Source organism: Mus pahari, chromosome 19 (assembly GCF_900095145.1).
Source record: "Mus pahari chromosome 19, PAHARI_EIJ_v1.1, whole genome shotgun sequence".
In the NCBI taxonomy this organism is placed as follows: domain Eukaryota; kingdom Metazoa; phylum Chordata; class Mammalia; order Rodentia; family Muridae; genus Mus; species Mus pahari.
The window spans coordinates 87536325-87552597 of NC_034608.1; the positions used below are offsets into that span (position 1 = coordinate 87536325).

The 16273-nt window shown below is 40.8% G+C and overlaps 1 protein-coding gene across 10 annotated transcripts in view; it reads right to left on the bottom strand.

The window, feature by feature from the left end:
• Nucleotides 1–239: 239 nt before the first annotated feature.
• Nucleotides 240–16273, bottom strand: part of Large1 (LARGE xylosyl- and glucuronyltransferase 1) — a 385957-nt gene continuing 369923 nt past the window's right edge. For 8 of the 10 annotated variants that reach the window (XM_021218837.2, XM_029531875.1, XM_029531871.1 and 5 more), the window contains 3 exons: nucleotides 9576–9722; nucleotides 3967–4162; nucleotides 241–1672 (listed from right to left, as the gene is read on the bottom strand). In XM_021218837.2, the coding sequence (XP_021074496.1) occupies nucleotides 1475–1672; nucleotides 3967–4162; nucleotides 9576–9722 (541 nt within the window). In that variant the 3' untranslated portion in view covers nucleotides 241–1474. Of the gene's footprint in view, nucleotides 1673–3966; nucleotides 4163–9571; nucleotides 9723–16273 lie in introns of those variants that run through there. The other 2 variants (XM_021218836.2, XM_029531877.1) reach the window with 2 other exon arrangements.

Sequence of the window (16273 nt, forward strand, 5' to 3'; positions counted from 1 at the left end):
TGATTATCACAATTTGCATACTTAAAATGTAAAACATCTGGCTACAGTGGTGAGACAGATTCACAATGGAAATCTGAATTTTCCTCGAATCGAGAGGGAAACAAAGGTGACATTTAAAACAATGAGAAAGATGAGATGTAAGAACAGAAAGTGTGAGGTGCTGTGAACGGATTTGACTTTGCCTTCTAGACCAAGCGTGTCATGTGGCTTCTTACAAGGGTGGGAGGGAGAAGAGGAAGAAACAGTCTGTACTTCATTTATTGAATGTAGCTTTCGCTGGTCACATGTCAACTCAATACAAACAGCTCAGTACAGGGTATGCCATTAACTCTTGTTCTCATCAATGTAAACACAACATTAATAGTGAAGAGTAAAGAAAATGGGTCCAGTGTTTCTCCTATATGCACAATGAAGAGGTTCGTGCCAACACTTGGGCAGGTCCTGAGGGGAAACTAAGTTCATCAGCTCCCTCACTTTCAACAGTGAAGCAGGGAAGAACACAGAGATATCTGACCCATTTCTTCCAGCGGCTTCAATGTAGTCATATAAGTGTTCAAATTGGACTTCTGGGAACTGTTCAAGTTCTTCTAAAGGCCCAAGAAGGGAATCATACCTTCTGTGAGTGCTGAAGTAGTTCCATGAAGCCCTTTCCTTGTGACTTGGTGATGGTCCATAGAAAATGTGAGTTGCATATAGTGTTTGGACTCATATTTCTGTAGTCCCTGTCATAGTACTGGATCTAGAGAGTGGAAACTTGGAATCAGATGGTCTCAGTGTTCATCATGAAGGAAGCTGTTCACTCATGAACATTCTCCATGGATGCTTGTCTTTGCAGGGCCACTGCTGTTGAGGGGTGTGTTTGAGGGAGTTGATTTTTTTTCAGAGCTTTAAGAATTAGATTAAAAAAAAAAAAAAAAAAACCTTAGATTTCTAGATCAAAATGAACAAAATCCCCCAAATTCAAACAACTCAAAACAAAACAAGAGTGACTTTGAGAATAAACAACCAATTCATCCCTCCTTCAGGTCCCTCATGTATAATGTCCATATGAGAGTCTCCAGATGTTTGTTTGGGTCCTTGGGTTGCTATCCACATGGGTACCCAGCTAGGTGGCGGGATAAATTTCCACCATAGGAAGCGTTATTGCTCTTACTTTCTCAACAGTTAAGGTTTGACCCATAATTGTTAAAAAGCAATTGGGAACATTCAAAAACCCTGACTTGGTCTGTGGCTTTGTGATAAGTTGTTAAACTCTTCATTTGCTTCCACTCTTCTATGTCCCATCCTGGAAGCACCCACGATGGATTGGGTCTCTGTCCAAGACTTCAGAAGAGAGCAGCTTTGTGGGGCCAAAGAGACAAAGGGAAACAAACCAAAGAAAAGCAGTGTTGGATTTTGTCTTCAAAGGCTGGGCCCCAGCAGGAAGTGGTTTTTCCCTTGTGGATGTCTCTCCCTAGTGGTGGCCTTCATAGTGCTAGCTATTGTTCTCAGCTGTGAGATATTTCAATGCAGCAAAGCCATATCGTCGGGACATGTCCTGTTGAAACTCTTCCTTCAAGGTTTTGAGACAGATGCGGTATTGCTTGTTAGAACGGAACTTAGTGATGTCGAAACTAGGGGCATGGGGCATGTGGATCATGTAGGCATTGGGCAACACGGTGAACTCATACTCCTAGAAGGAGGAAGACAAGAGTAATGAGAGATCTTGTAAGAGCTTTGGCTATGTATGATTCTGAATCAAGGGAATGGAGAATAACACTAGGAGGGGGCACAATAGCTCCAGAATAATTTGCTTCAAGGTCCTGCCCATGAACTTATATAAAATACCAGAGTCATCTGAAGTTCGGTTTACTCATACACAAAGTGAGAGTGATAAAAATCTATCTTGAAGTATGATTATGAGGTTAAAACTCATACTTTATGGGAAGAAGAAAAACAGAACACATGTCCACCCCAGAGGCTCTCCATATACCACATAGTCAAGCTCTAATAATGTTACTATGCAATATTCTCTTGGGCAGTGAACTTTCATCTGTTTATGTGAGTCTTCACAAGAAGTATAAAAAGAGGGGACAAAAGAAAAATAAAAGGCAAGGGGAAAAAAGCAAACATTAAAGCTCAATGTGGTGACTCATGTCTATAACCTAGCACTTAGAAAGCCTACATGAGAAGACTGCCATGAATTCCAGATCAAACATAGCAAGTTTTAGATCAGTCTAAGACTTAGTATAAGACCCTTTCTTAAAAAAAAAGACATATAAATAATTATGTAAATAAAATACCCAAATAAAAAACTAAATGTTTAGCTATATAAAAGCTTAAGAATAATAAAAATGTCCTTGACTTCTTTTTATTTATTTATTTATTTATTTATTTTGGTTTTTCGAGACAGGGTTTCTCTGTGTAGCCCTGGCTGTCCTGGAACTCACTTTGTAGACCAGGCTGGCCTCGAACTCAGAAATTCGCCTGCCTCTGCCTCTTGAGTGCTGAGATTAAAGGCCTGTGCCACCACGCCTGACTTTCCTTGACTTCTTATAAGTGATAGCATTATAGAATATGCTTGACATGGCAGGATGTAGCCAAACACTTCTGAATAATGAAAACAATTTAGGACATGTAACAAAGATAGAACCCAGCACATGCACAATCTATATCCTTACTCCAATTTAGATTCATGTTATCTACTTTCTCAGTCCAGGACTGACAAGAATAAACTCAGCAAGGCAAACTAAGGACAGGAGAGGCAGATGCACCAGGCAGAAGTCAGCAGCTAGTGAAAAAAAAGTAAAAAATTAAAAAAAAAAATCAGGAGAACATGCAAGACCCTAGGTCCCATCTGTCTGGGCATTTTACACAGGGACAGAGTGGGCTATCCCATCCACCAGCCCCTATAGCTGTGGCTCTGTGAGTGCCTCACTATCGTAAGTCACTGGAATGAATGGATAAGATTGTATCTGATGAGTGCTATAGGCAAATACAGGAAAGTATATGGTCCATTTGCAAAAATTCTGTGCATGTGTCTAAAACAGAGGCTAGGCCTTTGTGACAGAGAAAAAATAAACTTTTTTAGAATGGTCACCACACAACACTGTTGGGCCCAGAAATACCACTGTTCTTGCTGGTAGCAGCAATAGTAGGCTAGGACTCATGGTCTCTAAGCCGGTTTATTGGTCAGGACATGGGTACCAATAGATGGATATCATGTTTTGTTTTGCTCAACATCGATACTGCTCCACAAAGTCTACCAATATCAGTGATTCTCAGTCACCTGGGATGGCTCAGAACATGTGTCTCATGAATAGCAAATGAGGTTGACAAACTACAGTCTGTCTGGTTTGCTTCAGTTGTATAAATGAAGCAGCGGTGAAACCTAGCCAGGAACATTATTTAGAGAGCATCTATGGAGGAGCACAGTGGCAGAGCTGAGCAGACCGACTTTCAGGTCTCACAAAGCTCCAAGTAATTACCATCTAGTCCTTTTCGAAAGTGTATAGTAGCCAGCTTAAGTTATTAAAATTCTGTAGACTTCTGAAGCAGATGTTTGCTAAGTATTGTGTAAATGAGTAAAGGCTTTCAAATGGAACACAGTCTAAAAATCACTGTTGATTTATTTGAAGGGCAGAATAATTAGCACATTTTAGTGGCATGTTTTGTGCCAGTTACAGTGAGACAATAACAATTTGGTGTCCAGTCATAAGCAGTAATCCTGTGCTTATTTTCTTCACCAGATGGTAGGGGTAGGAAGCTCTCATTTGCTTAATCCTGGCCAGGAATCTAGTTCCCATGCAAGGGAAGAGGAAACATTTGAAGTTGAAAGCCCAGAAAACAGATTCACATGTGTTAGTTCCTCAACACATCTTGTTCCCTGAGATTCTTTGGAATCTTGTCTCCAAGGTAGTTTTTCAGCTTTAATATCTGTCTATCTCTCCTCCCCCACATAGTACCAGGCTAGTGTTTTCTTCTCACCTGTGCATCCAATTCCATGATGTGAGCCACTTTGTTCCAGCCAAAGCCCACAAATCTCCGATCATACTCAGGGCAGTCTCGTCTCACGACAACATATGGCTCAAAATCAGCCTCCCACTCAACCTGGTAAGGTGTGGTGGCAGTCCGCCACTTGGCAAAGTTTGTGGGTGCATGGCCTTTAGTCCATACATGATACCTGGGACATGTAGAAAAAAGCCATTGAGTGAAGGGATGCAAGCTGAATTTTCCCAAACCTAGTGATGAAGAGGAAGAAGTACATGTTGCTATGGTCTTCCTGGTTAGATATACTGTGTCCCTGCAAAACCCTTATTCAAGTTCAAACTTTCAGTGCTTGTAAATAGAACCTGGTAGGGAACAGGATCTTTATAATTATACTCAAGTTACTTATGAGTAAACCATGTGCAGATTCAGACAGTGCTAGAATGATGGACCCATCAAAAAACAAGTAACATCAAGGATTGCTTGCAATCACCAAGAACAAAGGCAGACAGGAACAAGTAAGGCATTTTTCCTCAAGCCTTTAGAAAATCATGGACCTACTAGGACCTTTAATTTGGATTTCTGACTTGCAAAATTGTTAAATAATAAGCAACTGTGTGTTAAGCCACTTATTTTGTAGTATTTTGTTACAGAAGCCCCAGGAAACTAATGCAGTCCCCAGTTGTCTGTCATTAATGAAAAGACTCCATAGAAAGATCAATGAACTTTTGAGCACTTGCCATCATTTCCAAGAAATCTCTATCTGGTTATTCCAATCAGGGCCCACTGGTAGTCCTCATCAACCCTCAATGATGGGGCAGAATTTAGGAGTAGGATACCCCTCTGATTATATTATATTATGAGGCAAGTGTGGATATTTTTAAAGACATAAAAGTTACTAAGCAGGTGCCTCTGAAGTTAATGAAAATTGAGATTACCAAGGTAAATATGATCTAAGTCATGATCTTTCATATCTGGAAGGAAGTAAAGAATTATGTTGTGAGCTGTTTATAAAGACAGGGTGAAAAGCAGGAGCCAGAAACCAATGGCGAACATATCCAAAAACTAGGAAAACGAACACTTCAGCCTGTGGTAACAAGAAAAGAAACGATATCAGCATCCAGCAAACAGGAAGAGGGTCTTGTGGCACTGGAGAAGACCTGAATTTCTTTGGACATTTGCTTTCCACACCGCAATAGCCTGGACAGAGAGTTGGTTATTCCATACAAGCAGACAGAGACAGTCAAGTTGTGAGTCTGCATTGCTTTACAGTATTGTGTTGGTGCTACTTTTTCATCTGGCAATGAGAAATGAACTACATGACAATGTGAAGATTGTACTTGTTAGATATTTACTCTGAGTTGGGATGATTTTAAATGTTGTATATGCATATTGTTTTAAATTCTAAAAATCATCCTGATGCTCAGTTGGAAATAGTAATGAATCCTAGTTAGTCTGGCTCAAGGGTCAGCTTGTGTGCTACTCTCCTCAACATGCATACAAGGTAGATGGAACAAGGGGTGAGGCAGAAAGACTTGCAGATTAGAACTCTGTTCTCACTTTATGTTCCTGAATATACCAGCTTTTAAATCCCTCTTTCCCACCTCATCTCAATACTTTGTTTTCAGCTTTAAGATCCATGGCATTCTCCTCCCTCAGCACTATGTTAGTGCTCTGTTCTTACTGGTATATTCAGTTTTATGATTTGAGGAAAATACATTGGAAAAAAATAAGAGGATGAATAATCTAAAACTTGTGAGGTATCAGAAAGAGAAAGAGAGCAGTGAATGTGATGCGATGTTGTCTCTACAAGTAATGTGGAAAGTGAATGCGCAGAATGAAATAAATGTGCAGTTGAAGATAACAAAAAGGGATTAGGAAAGATGGTACCCTAGGGGTAGACAGAATAAAAGAAAAGGAAGGACCCAATAGCTTAGCTGCGAGAGAGAAATACAGCTAATGGGTTTCTCTAATGAGATTGTATTTGTTAGGCATTTACTATGTGTTAGGATGATTTTAAATGCTGCAGATGCATATTGTTTTAAGTTCTAAAAATTATCCTGATCCTGGGTTTGCAAATAGTAGTGAATCTCAGGTAGCCTGGGAACATCTCTGTAAAGCAAACAAGGCTGTGAAAGCGAGTGCCCCATGGCAGGTAGTGTTCCAGTGGCAAGGCTAAAACTCTTCCCTAAAACTCTTATTTCGTCAAAGACACTGAATTTCTGCCAGACCAGCACACAAACTCAATCTAACAGATTCAATATGTTGCTGTGTAGGACAGACAGGCTGGGTAGAGGCAGGGATTTGAGTTCAATACCATCAATGAAGTAGTGTCCTGCAAAGCCAGTTATTTAAATGGAAAGGGCAGGGGGACAGTTACTTAAAGATGTGTCAGTGATAGGTCTAATCTAAAAATTAGGCCATGGAACAATTGATTTTCTATTTGAGAATTTGCTGAACAGGCAGCTTTGATATGTGGTACTTTTGACAAAATGGGCATACCATAGATGACTGGGAATTCGTATTTGGTTCCAAGCATAGCAAAGAAGGGCCATTGGTCAGGGTTCATATCTCAGTTCTATCACTTATGAGCAGCAGACCCTGAACAGTCAAGTACTTAATGGTTTCCTCTCATGTGAGCTGGGAAAATCATACCTACCATGAAAAACTGCCCAGGAACTTAAGCAAGACAATGGTAGAAATATTGGCACAGGGCTAACTTGCAGGAGACATCCCACAAATTTTGTTTCCTTACTAGACAGTTAAGAATGGCTACTGACAGCAGCCTGCTTGGATTTGTACTTTCATTTAGCAGGTGTGCACAAGTTAACTGTCTTGTTTCTTTTTCTTAGTAAAGCAAGAGGTAATAATATCATTTTGTTTTGTTTTGTTTTGTTTTGTTTTTTTGTTTTTTGAGACGGGGTATTTCCGTATAGTCCTGGCTGTCCTGGAACTCACTTAGTAGACCAGGCTGGGTACAAACTCAGAAATCCACCTGCCTCTGTCTCTCAAGTGCTGGGATTAAAGGCATGTGCCACCACTGCCCAACATAATATCAATTTTTAACATGAAGTGAATTCTCACAAAGCACTCATGGCCATATCTGCTTATCTGGCTGGAGAGGCAGTTTCTATTCACTCACTCTGGCCTGGTGACAGTATGACAAATAGCTGGGCAGAAGATCATGGAGTGAAGTTACAATAACAAACTCAATACACACACTCACACCACAACCTAAAGACTGCCTGGGAAACCTTCTGTCTACTGTTGTTCCAGCAGACACTGGGCCACAGAGTCTAGTCATACCAGGCAACCTCAAGCTCTCTGAGCAGTGTCTTCAAACTTGATATGTGCCAGAGCAATGTGAGGAACTAGTTTTAACACTAGAGTTTATGGCTTGGGATGAGACCTGAGACTATATTCACAAGAAGGTCCCAGACAAATTGGCCATACATACTCTGAACACCATGTTCCTGGAGGATGCAGAGAGGTACAGAAGTTTCTCATGCTAGACGTTGTGAAGAGTAGGTTTCTTTGGAGAGCAGGTGACAAAAGCAATTTATCAGAGGGAAAGTCAGTAAATTAGCACTTGGCATGTTGGTCTGCAAGGTGCTCACCAGGAGCAGTAATCATGAATACAGCAGGCCTAGAGATATGGCCTTGAAATGAATTCTCACATCACGTGGGGTAGCAGAAAGAATACCTTGGACATTTGATAGGTATTTGGCTACTGAGCTATAGTAACTGTGGGAGACTCAGATGAAAGCTTGGCTTCAAATCTCAATTTCCAGCACTGATTTGTGATTTTATGTTTTCAAACAAGAATTGATATGAAAATCAAGGGCTTGTCAGCAGCCCAATGCTATTTCAGTTAAGACAGGCTTGGTGGTTCCTCAGGCTCTGCCACTTATCAGCCATGTGTCACTGAGCAGATTATTTCATTACTCACATCAGTGTTTCCGCTGCAGAAAAAAAATTGAATTCACTTTATGTTGTTGTCAGGTTTATGTTCATCCCAATGCTTGGTTCATACAAAGCATGCAATTTATGGGAAGTAGAATGTGATGGCTTTGGGTTGGGGAGAGGAATTATTCTAGGTTCCTTTTTAGAGTTCTAAATGGAAGATGGAGGCTGAAGATTGAGTCCTTGCTCCACCAGACACTCTCAACTCCCCATAAAATATAAAGATGCATGAACTTGGTGCCATGGAATGAATATCATTACCCATAAACAGTTTGAAAATGCCTTTCAGAGGTTTTATAGTATCCGTAAAACCCAGCTGTTATGCTTAAAATACTTGTGTCCGATTCAGGCTGTACAAAACTGCTTTTTACTCAGAGGAAAGAGGGGTCACTACTACATTGTATGAAATAGAGGAATGTGAACTATGAGCAGAAACAGGTAGATGCAATGGTTCCATACATATTGTTTCATCTGAAAGAGATTAGCAGGATTCCTACTTCCCTAGTCCTGACTGAAACAGTTAATGTTAGAGTTTAGAGCTCACTAATACTGTGCAGATGAGTACTGGGACATTCTGGACAGCATAGCCCCCTGAGCACCCTTGGAGGCATTGGAATCTAGGAATGGGAAAACCAATAGTTTTTTGGTTTCAGCTATCACTGGGCAGTTGGCTATTACATTAGTTGTGTGTAACTATGGAGTCCCATTGATGACTTTAGATGATGACTTGAGTTGCAGGTGATGACTTTAGATGTCTGTTCCATGCCCTAAGAGTTTGGAGATTAGACTACTCACACACACAAAACAGGAAAAAGAAGCCTACAAGGGATCTCAGAGTAAAACCCACTCAGTAAGAGAATTAATGTATACATCATGGTTTTAATTGTTAAATTGATACAAGAATGTCCCAATGAGGAATTTTATACAGTAAGTTGGTCCATGGGATGTCCTTTGGGAATTGTCTTGATTGCCTTAATTGATATGGAACACCTACTCTAAATGTGAGGGACAACTTTTCACAGTGACCAGACTTGGAAGACAAAAAATTTTGCTTACTGTATTTTCACTTTTACTGACAAATTTATCTTTCCTGTTGCTGCTGCCATCAACAGCTTCTCTGTGATATGAGAACTAGTGTTTTCAGATATCGAATGTATGCTGACTAGCAAGAATCTACCAGGTCCTTGGTGTCAGATTGGTATTGTACTCAATCTCCTGGATTTCCAACTACCAAATTATTGATTCTTCACAGTTGGACCAATCTGATTATATTGCAAAAGGTCGTCTAATAAATTCACTGTAAATATATATGTTCATTCTACCATTTTTTTCTTCCAGAGAAAACTGCTATGTATGTACCAAAGGCATAATTCTGAGACAAAGGATAATGACAGGGCCCTAAACAGTGTTTGCCACAGCAGGCCTCTCCTTCCACCTGAACATAGTGCCTATCATCCATGTATACAAAGCAAAGCAAATAACATGACAGAAAAGGAGAATAGAGTCCCAAGGGCTGAGTATCTTTCTTTGGTTTTATTGTAAATTAATACAACCAACTGACCTCTTTGCCACAGCTTTGACATCTAGATGTTCTGGGAGAGAGATCCTTTGTGCACCCCCAGATAACTGCTGTGAGGGTCACTCACCTGAATGTGAATAGGGTCCCCATGTCCAACATTGACAGCAGCTCTGCTTTTGACTTGGGGAAAGAGAGTCTGTAGCGCAGCGTTTCAAATGCTGGGACAATCATTGCTTTCTTGGTATTGGCAAGGTCAAGCTGGATGACAGATTTCCTGAAAGAGAAGTAGATAGAGAAACAGAGTGCCTTTGATGTCGTTCAAGTCTCTTCATTGTGAGGATAGCTGAGGGTCAGCCCAGGGAGGCTAGGCAACTGTTTAAATCCCTCACAGGGAACAAATAGAGGAACTGACAGGTTACCATGGCTGACCAACAGAATATCAGGTTAGACCATACAGACTGGGTCTACTTTCAATAAAACTACAGAGTGTGCTAATATTAGAGCCAAGAACAGAGCAGGACAGTTTAAAAAGACTTATGTCTACCTGTCCTATAGGGCAGGGCATAGAAGACCAGTGATATGAAGCCATTGAGAGGAAAGACCAACCATGACCCATCAACCTCTGTAATGGCCTAGATCATAGCCCTGCACAGTAGGTAGAAACCCTTTCCACACAGAACCAACACCTAGCCAGGTAAGTCAGGAGTATGATGGATTTCTTGGACTCAAACAACTTCATTGACTCCTACTCAGCCTTATGTCCCTCAGGACCTGCCTCCTAGTTTCTGACCACCTGTGTGTTGGATTGTCACACTTCCTCTTAAAAAGTGAGAGAGGCTCAAATATGGCAACATAGCATGAAGCTTTGAAGAAATACAGACTGAGTCTGCGTCCAGAGCTAATCCTTTGCCTGGAGAGAGCTGGCCTCCCAGGAGTGCTGGCACACCTGTAAGCACAGGTAAAATCACCACTTCTGCTCTGAGAGACCTACCTGCCTGGAGACCTCAGGACACAGGAACTGAGGATCCTGGGACAGGATCCTTCTGGTTTCTGTCTATACCCCAGAACTGATGCTGTGGTGGAGCGATCCATATTCAAATACTGCTAGGAACTGGTCTCTGGAAAGAAGCTTTTGTCCCAGGAGTGCTAGCACACCACCACTTCTGTTCAAATTCCTGCCCCAAGAGGGACCACCCCAGAGTAATCAGGACAAGGGAACTAACGAACAATTGGGGACAGGATCATTCAGGTGTCACAGCTATCCATATAAAAAATGTATGTGCTGAAAATTCAAGATGATAATTAAAGAAAATTAATAATAAAAAGAAAGCTCCAGAACAAAAAGAAGCAAATACACCCAAAGAAGAGTAGATGGCAGGAAATAATCAAACTCCAGGCTAAAATTAATCAAGTAGAAACAAACAAACTATACAAAGAATCAACAAAACCAGGAGCTGGTTCTTTGAGAAGACCAATCTTTCTTTCCTTTGTTTCTTCTCTCTCTCTCTCTCTCTCTCTCTCTCTCTCTCTCTCTCTCTCTCTCTCNAAGAATCAACAAAACCAGGAGCTGGTTCTTTGAGTAGACCATTCTTTCTTTCTTTTTTTCTTCCTCTCTCTCTCTCTCTCTCTCTCTCTCTCTCTCTCTCTCTCTCTCTCTCTTTCTCTTTTTCTTCCTTCCTTTTCTTCCTTCCTTCCTTCTTTCTTTTCTTTACTTCTTTCCTTTCTTTCTTTTGTTCTTTCTTTTCTTTTCTTTTTTTAATCAAACAGGAGTCAAACTGAAAAAAGAAATGTCAGTTGAGAAAATGTCTTCATCAGGCAAAAGATCATGGAGTATTTTCTTGATTAATGATTTACTATTGCAAGTGCTATCCATGTAGTAATTCTATTCCTTCCTGACATCTTCTTCAGTGTCTGTCTCCAAATTTATGTTTGATTTCCTGTCCTGACTGACATTCACAATGTACTGTAAGATATAAGATGAAAGCCGGGCATAGTAGTACTTGGGAGGCAGAGGCAGGCAGATTTTTGAGTTCAAGGCCAGCCTGGTCTACAAAGTGAGTTCCAGGACAGCCAGGGCTATACAGAGAAACCCTGTCTGGAAAAACAAAACAAACAAACTAACAAACAAAACAAAACAAAAAAACAAAAAAAGGATATAAGATAAAATAAATTCTTTCCTCTCAAAAATTGTCTTTTGAGAGTATATACAGCAATAGTAGCCAAATTAGGATGGGAAATGATATGGATTCCTGTAATTATACAACCAATAATGGGGTATATATAGAAGATGGTAATTGTAGTTTTAGTCTTCAGAAATATCTGGACTTTGCTGTTGTTGTTGCTGTTATTTTGTTTTGTTGAACTAATTAAAACTGCAATCTACAGAATCCAAGATTTCTTCTTCCTCAGCACCTTCTCAATATTTGTTATTCTGCATTTTCCTGATATCATCATGATTAAATACATGTATCAATATCTCATTAATAAAAAATCATTTAAAAAAGCAATATAGACTGTATTTAAATCCTGGCAATGCTACTTGGAGTTTTGCCCTGGCCAAGTAAATAAGCTTCTTGCTACTCACATGCCACCTGCCCAGAATAGTGACAATAATGTCTGCTTCTGGAAGATGGGATGGGTGAGGCATTATCATGTCATGTAGTGAACCTGGTAAGAGGCAGGCAAGTAGTGTAAGTGAGGCATTATCATGTCATGTAGTGAACCTGGCAAGAGGCAGGCAAGTAGTGTAAGTGAATATCATCTACAATGCTGTCATTACCCTGTGGCCTGATATACTGTCATTTCTTTTGGCTATTATCTTAGTATTTCATCAGGCTTTCTAGTCACAACACTGACTTTAGGATCTTGATGCAATCATGGGCCTTCTGTGTCTATCACTACCACAAAGAAAGCAGTTTGGAAGGCTTGAGGAAATAGCAGATACTTCTGAAAGAAGCAACTTAAATAGCCATATGAAGCAACTTCACTTAATGAATCTCAGAGAATGTACATAATCAGGGACCAGAGGGATAATGTTCAAAGAGAAGTCATATTCTCTGTTAGTCACTGTGTTCACCTGGACCTATGTAGAATAGAAGAGAGGTACAAGCTGAGATGCATATAATCAAGACTTTATATTAATTAATGATAAGGAAGAATATGGACTAGGATAGATAAGAATAGTTTTCTGAAACCATTGTTAGTCTTAGCATTTCTTGGTGGATGGGTAAGAGGTGGCCGATAGGTGGCATGAAAGCTCAGTTTGGCACTCCCAAATATCATTATAGTTGAGTCTTTATAACTATAATTAATTATAGTAATACATAGCCTCACATCACTACTACAGAAGTTTGTTAAGGATGATTGTAGATGCCTACAAACTATACTCAGCCAGTCTGAGAGCCATGGGTGTGAGTCAGTCGTCCAGGCCTACACTCTTCTTTCTCCTGTTCCTCTGTACAGTGATGCCAAATGTATACAATTTCTCTGTGGTCAGATGTCTAGAGTCAGGATTTTATCTTAAGCCTACATTAGATACAGTTTCCTCCTAGAAAAGATGTGTACTTACCTATCTACTTGGGATAAGAGATAAGAGTCTATATCCAAAAAATATTCTTGGATCCTAAGGGCTCTGGGGCATGGGAAAAATGTTAATGGGAGTCTGCTTCTCATTCAGTAGTTACTATGCATGCATCCAGCACACGCGAGCTACAGAGAAATACAGCCAGCTAGCCACACTGTCTGAATTTTGCTTACATGGCTTAATATACTAAAAGTTTGAGGACAAAGATCTCTAAATTGGGGGTAAGACTGAATCTGTGAGTACTTATTTAAAGATATAAATTCTATAAAAATAGAGTAGGAGGTGGGGGAGCTAAACTATGAAGGGATCAGGGCATTTATCCATATAGAATATATAAAAATTGGGTTCTCTACATAAGTCACAGTTATTGTTACAATCACAGTTATCCATATGTATGTATCGCTACATATGTGTGGGTGCAACTTGTGTAGTACAGGGTCAGTCTCAGAATGTCATTCCATCTTCCACCTTGTTTTAGAAAACATTGTGTCTTATTGGGAATTGGAGCTTGCCAAGTACGTTAAGTCAACAAGCTCCAGTAACCCACTTGCTTCTGCATCCCTAGTGCTGCCATTTTAAGCATGCATTACTACATTCAGCATTTTCATGTTGATTCTTGGATAAAATTCAGGTCCTCAAGCTTTCCTAGAAAGCCCCTTTACTGAATGAGCTCTTAGTCCCCACTTGCAGCTACCCTAAAAGCCATTTTTGAAAATGTTCTGTTCAAAAATAATTCTCTTTTCTATGGGCACTATAGATAGCAGCAGCTCTCAGAACTTGGGCTACCCTTCACGAACCCCTATGGAACTCAATGAAGTAAATAATTCCAGTGGTAACTTGCACAGAAACAGAGTCTGGAAAACAAAGCAGCTGACTTTCATTGTTGGGGCTCTGCAGGTTTTTGAACTACTACTGTCGAGATACCTAGAGTTGTTCACTTTAACTTTGGAATCACTGCACTTGTTTTCCAATGGTATTTCAATTCCATAAGAGATACTCACCCTTTGATTTGTTTTTACTTTAATTATGTTCTTGAATGGTTTCTGTTACTTACCATCAAACAAGGCTTGGATACATTGTAAGTCTTTACAACAAACAGACCCAATCTTTTCTAGAAAAGAAGGCTGTTGTCTCTGGGCTGTATTCTTCATGCAGCTCAGCTGCAGGCCTGCTCTCACATTCAGGCTTGCCAGTCTCACAGTCTTCCCAGTCCTTAAGTTCTATCTCTTTTTCTATATATCTATATCCATCTATCCATCCATCCACCCATCCATCCATCCATCCATATTTTTGCATGACCTTTTCTCATGTAGTCCTTATCTGGAGAGCATTGCTTCTTTTCTACAATTCTTGCAAAATATTCATAACACTTATGCAACAGTTTGGATTTGGGAATACATAGGAAATCTACCTAAATGCTGAGGGTACTACTGATAAAATGGAGAACAGGATGAATCTGGCATTATCTTCAAAACCTGCCTATCTCTCTTCTGACCTTCTTGATACATTGTATATAGCCCATGGCACTCACAGAGTCCCCATATGACAATGGAGGTAGTAAGTCTCTCTCTTTTCTCTCAGAAAAGAGAGGAATGGAGTGTTTGGCTTGAAATAGTGAGTTCCCTCTTCTTCCATTGCTCAACTTACAATGAACTTGAAGCAGGAAAGTGGCAGAACATGGGAAATTCAAAACAGGAGCTTGCCTATGGAAATGCAGAGTATTACCTCTCAGTTTCCAATCAGCCCTCTGCATCCTTCTCTATATCAAAACATCTTGGTTATTTGTTATAGTCAATTTACCTGCTTTTCCAACTTCCCTTGTCTCTATTTCTGTGTCTTATTTTTCTCTAATCCTTTCAATTCACCAGAATAGGCATAGTCCCTAACCCAAAATACTCCTACGTGAAAGAAGTGGTAAGCAGAGGAAGAAATGTGGGTGAGTACTGAGGCTTCCTATGCCCACCAAGGAAGTAAAGACTCTATACTTTTATGAAGACTAGTGCAAATCCTAGGACCAGTGGAAAAGGGTGACTGCTAAGCTAGATGAATTCCTAGTATTTAGACTTCCCAGATCCTAGCAGCTGGTCTCATGTACACATACACATTTCTTTCTCTGTCCACCTTTTCTCTTCACCCACTGCCATGGAATCAGGCGTTTCTATAACTAGGAAAACAACTCAGGATCTAGCATGAGATTATGGGGGAGTGCCTCATACAAACAAGGGGAAGTCTGAATGTCTTCATGGAGAAGACAAGGCGACAGACCCTGGTGCTTAGCTGACATTTTGATTAATTCCTCAACTTGTTTGTCCTGAACTTACTATATCTATGAGATGGGAAGAGTCATGACAGTATTTAGCTTTGAAGGTATTTGTGAAGATATGACTTTATGCACAAGAAGTGCTTTAAAAGTGCCTGTCAGGGACTAAACATCAATACTGATCTACAGGAAGAGACCAAGACTTAAGAGTAACTAGGATTTGGGAGAGTTCTCACTGCCTGAGCTGGTAGAAGAGCCATCTTTGCTCCAGTGCGGGGCTGGGGAGAGGGCGTCCTGTAGAAGCAACACAGCTTCTGGGAAAGATCCCAGTTCTGGCTCCAGTCATCCAGCACCTTTCCTGCCTGAGGAAGGGTGTCCGCCCGGGAGGGGTCTCAAGGCCTCAGCTGGTAGGAGAGCCATCTTTGCTCCGGTGTGTGGCCTGGGAGAGGACATCCTGCAGAAGCGACACAGCTTCTGAGAAAGATCGCTTTTCTGGCTCCAGTCATCCAGCACCTTTCCCGCCCGAGGAAGGGTGTCGCCTGGGAGGGGTCTCAAGGACTGAGCTGATATGAGAGCCATCTTTGCTCCAGTGCATTGCCAGGGAGAGGGCAGCCTGCAGAAGCGANACAGCTGCTGGGACAGACTCCATTTCTGGCTCCAGACATCCAGCACCTTTCCTGCCAGAGGAGAGGTGTCTGCCCTGGAGGGTTCTCATTGTCTGATCTGGTAAGAGAGCCATCTTTGCTATCTTTGTTCCAGTGAGTTGTCAGGAGAGGGCGGCCTGCAGAAGCAACAGCTTCTGGGAAAGATCCCGTTTCTGTCACTAGACATAAGAGCACCTTCCCCGCCATAGGAGAGGTGCGGATCAGCAATAGAATACAGGAAATAGAAGAGAGAATCTCAGCTGCAGAAGATTCCATAGAGAACATGGGCACAACAATCAAAGAAAATGCAAAATGCAGAAAGATCCTAACTCAAAACA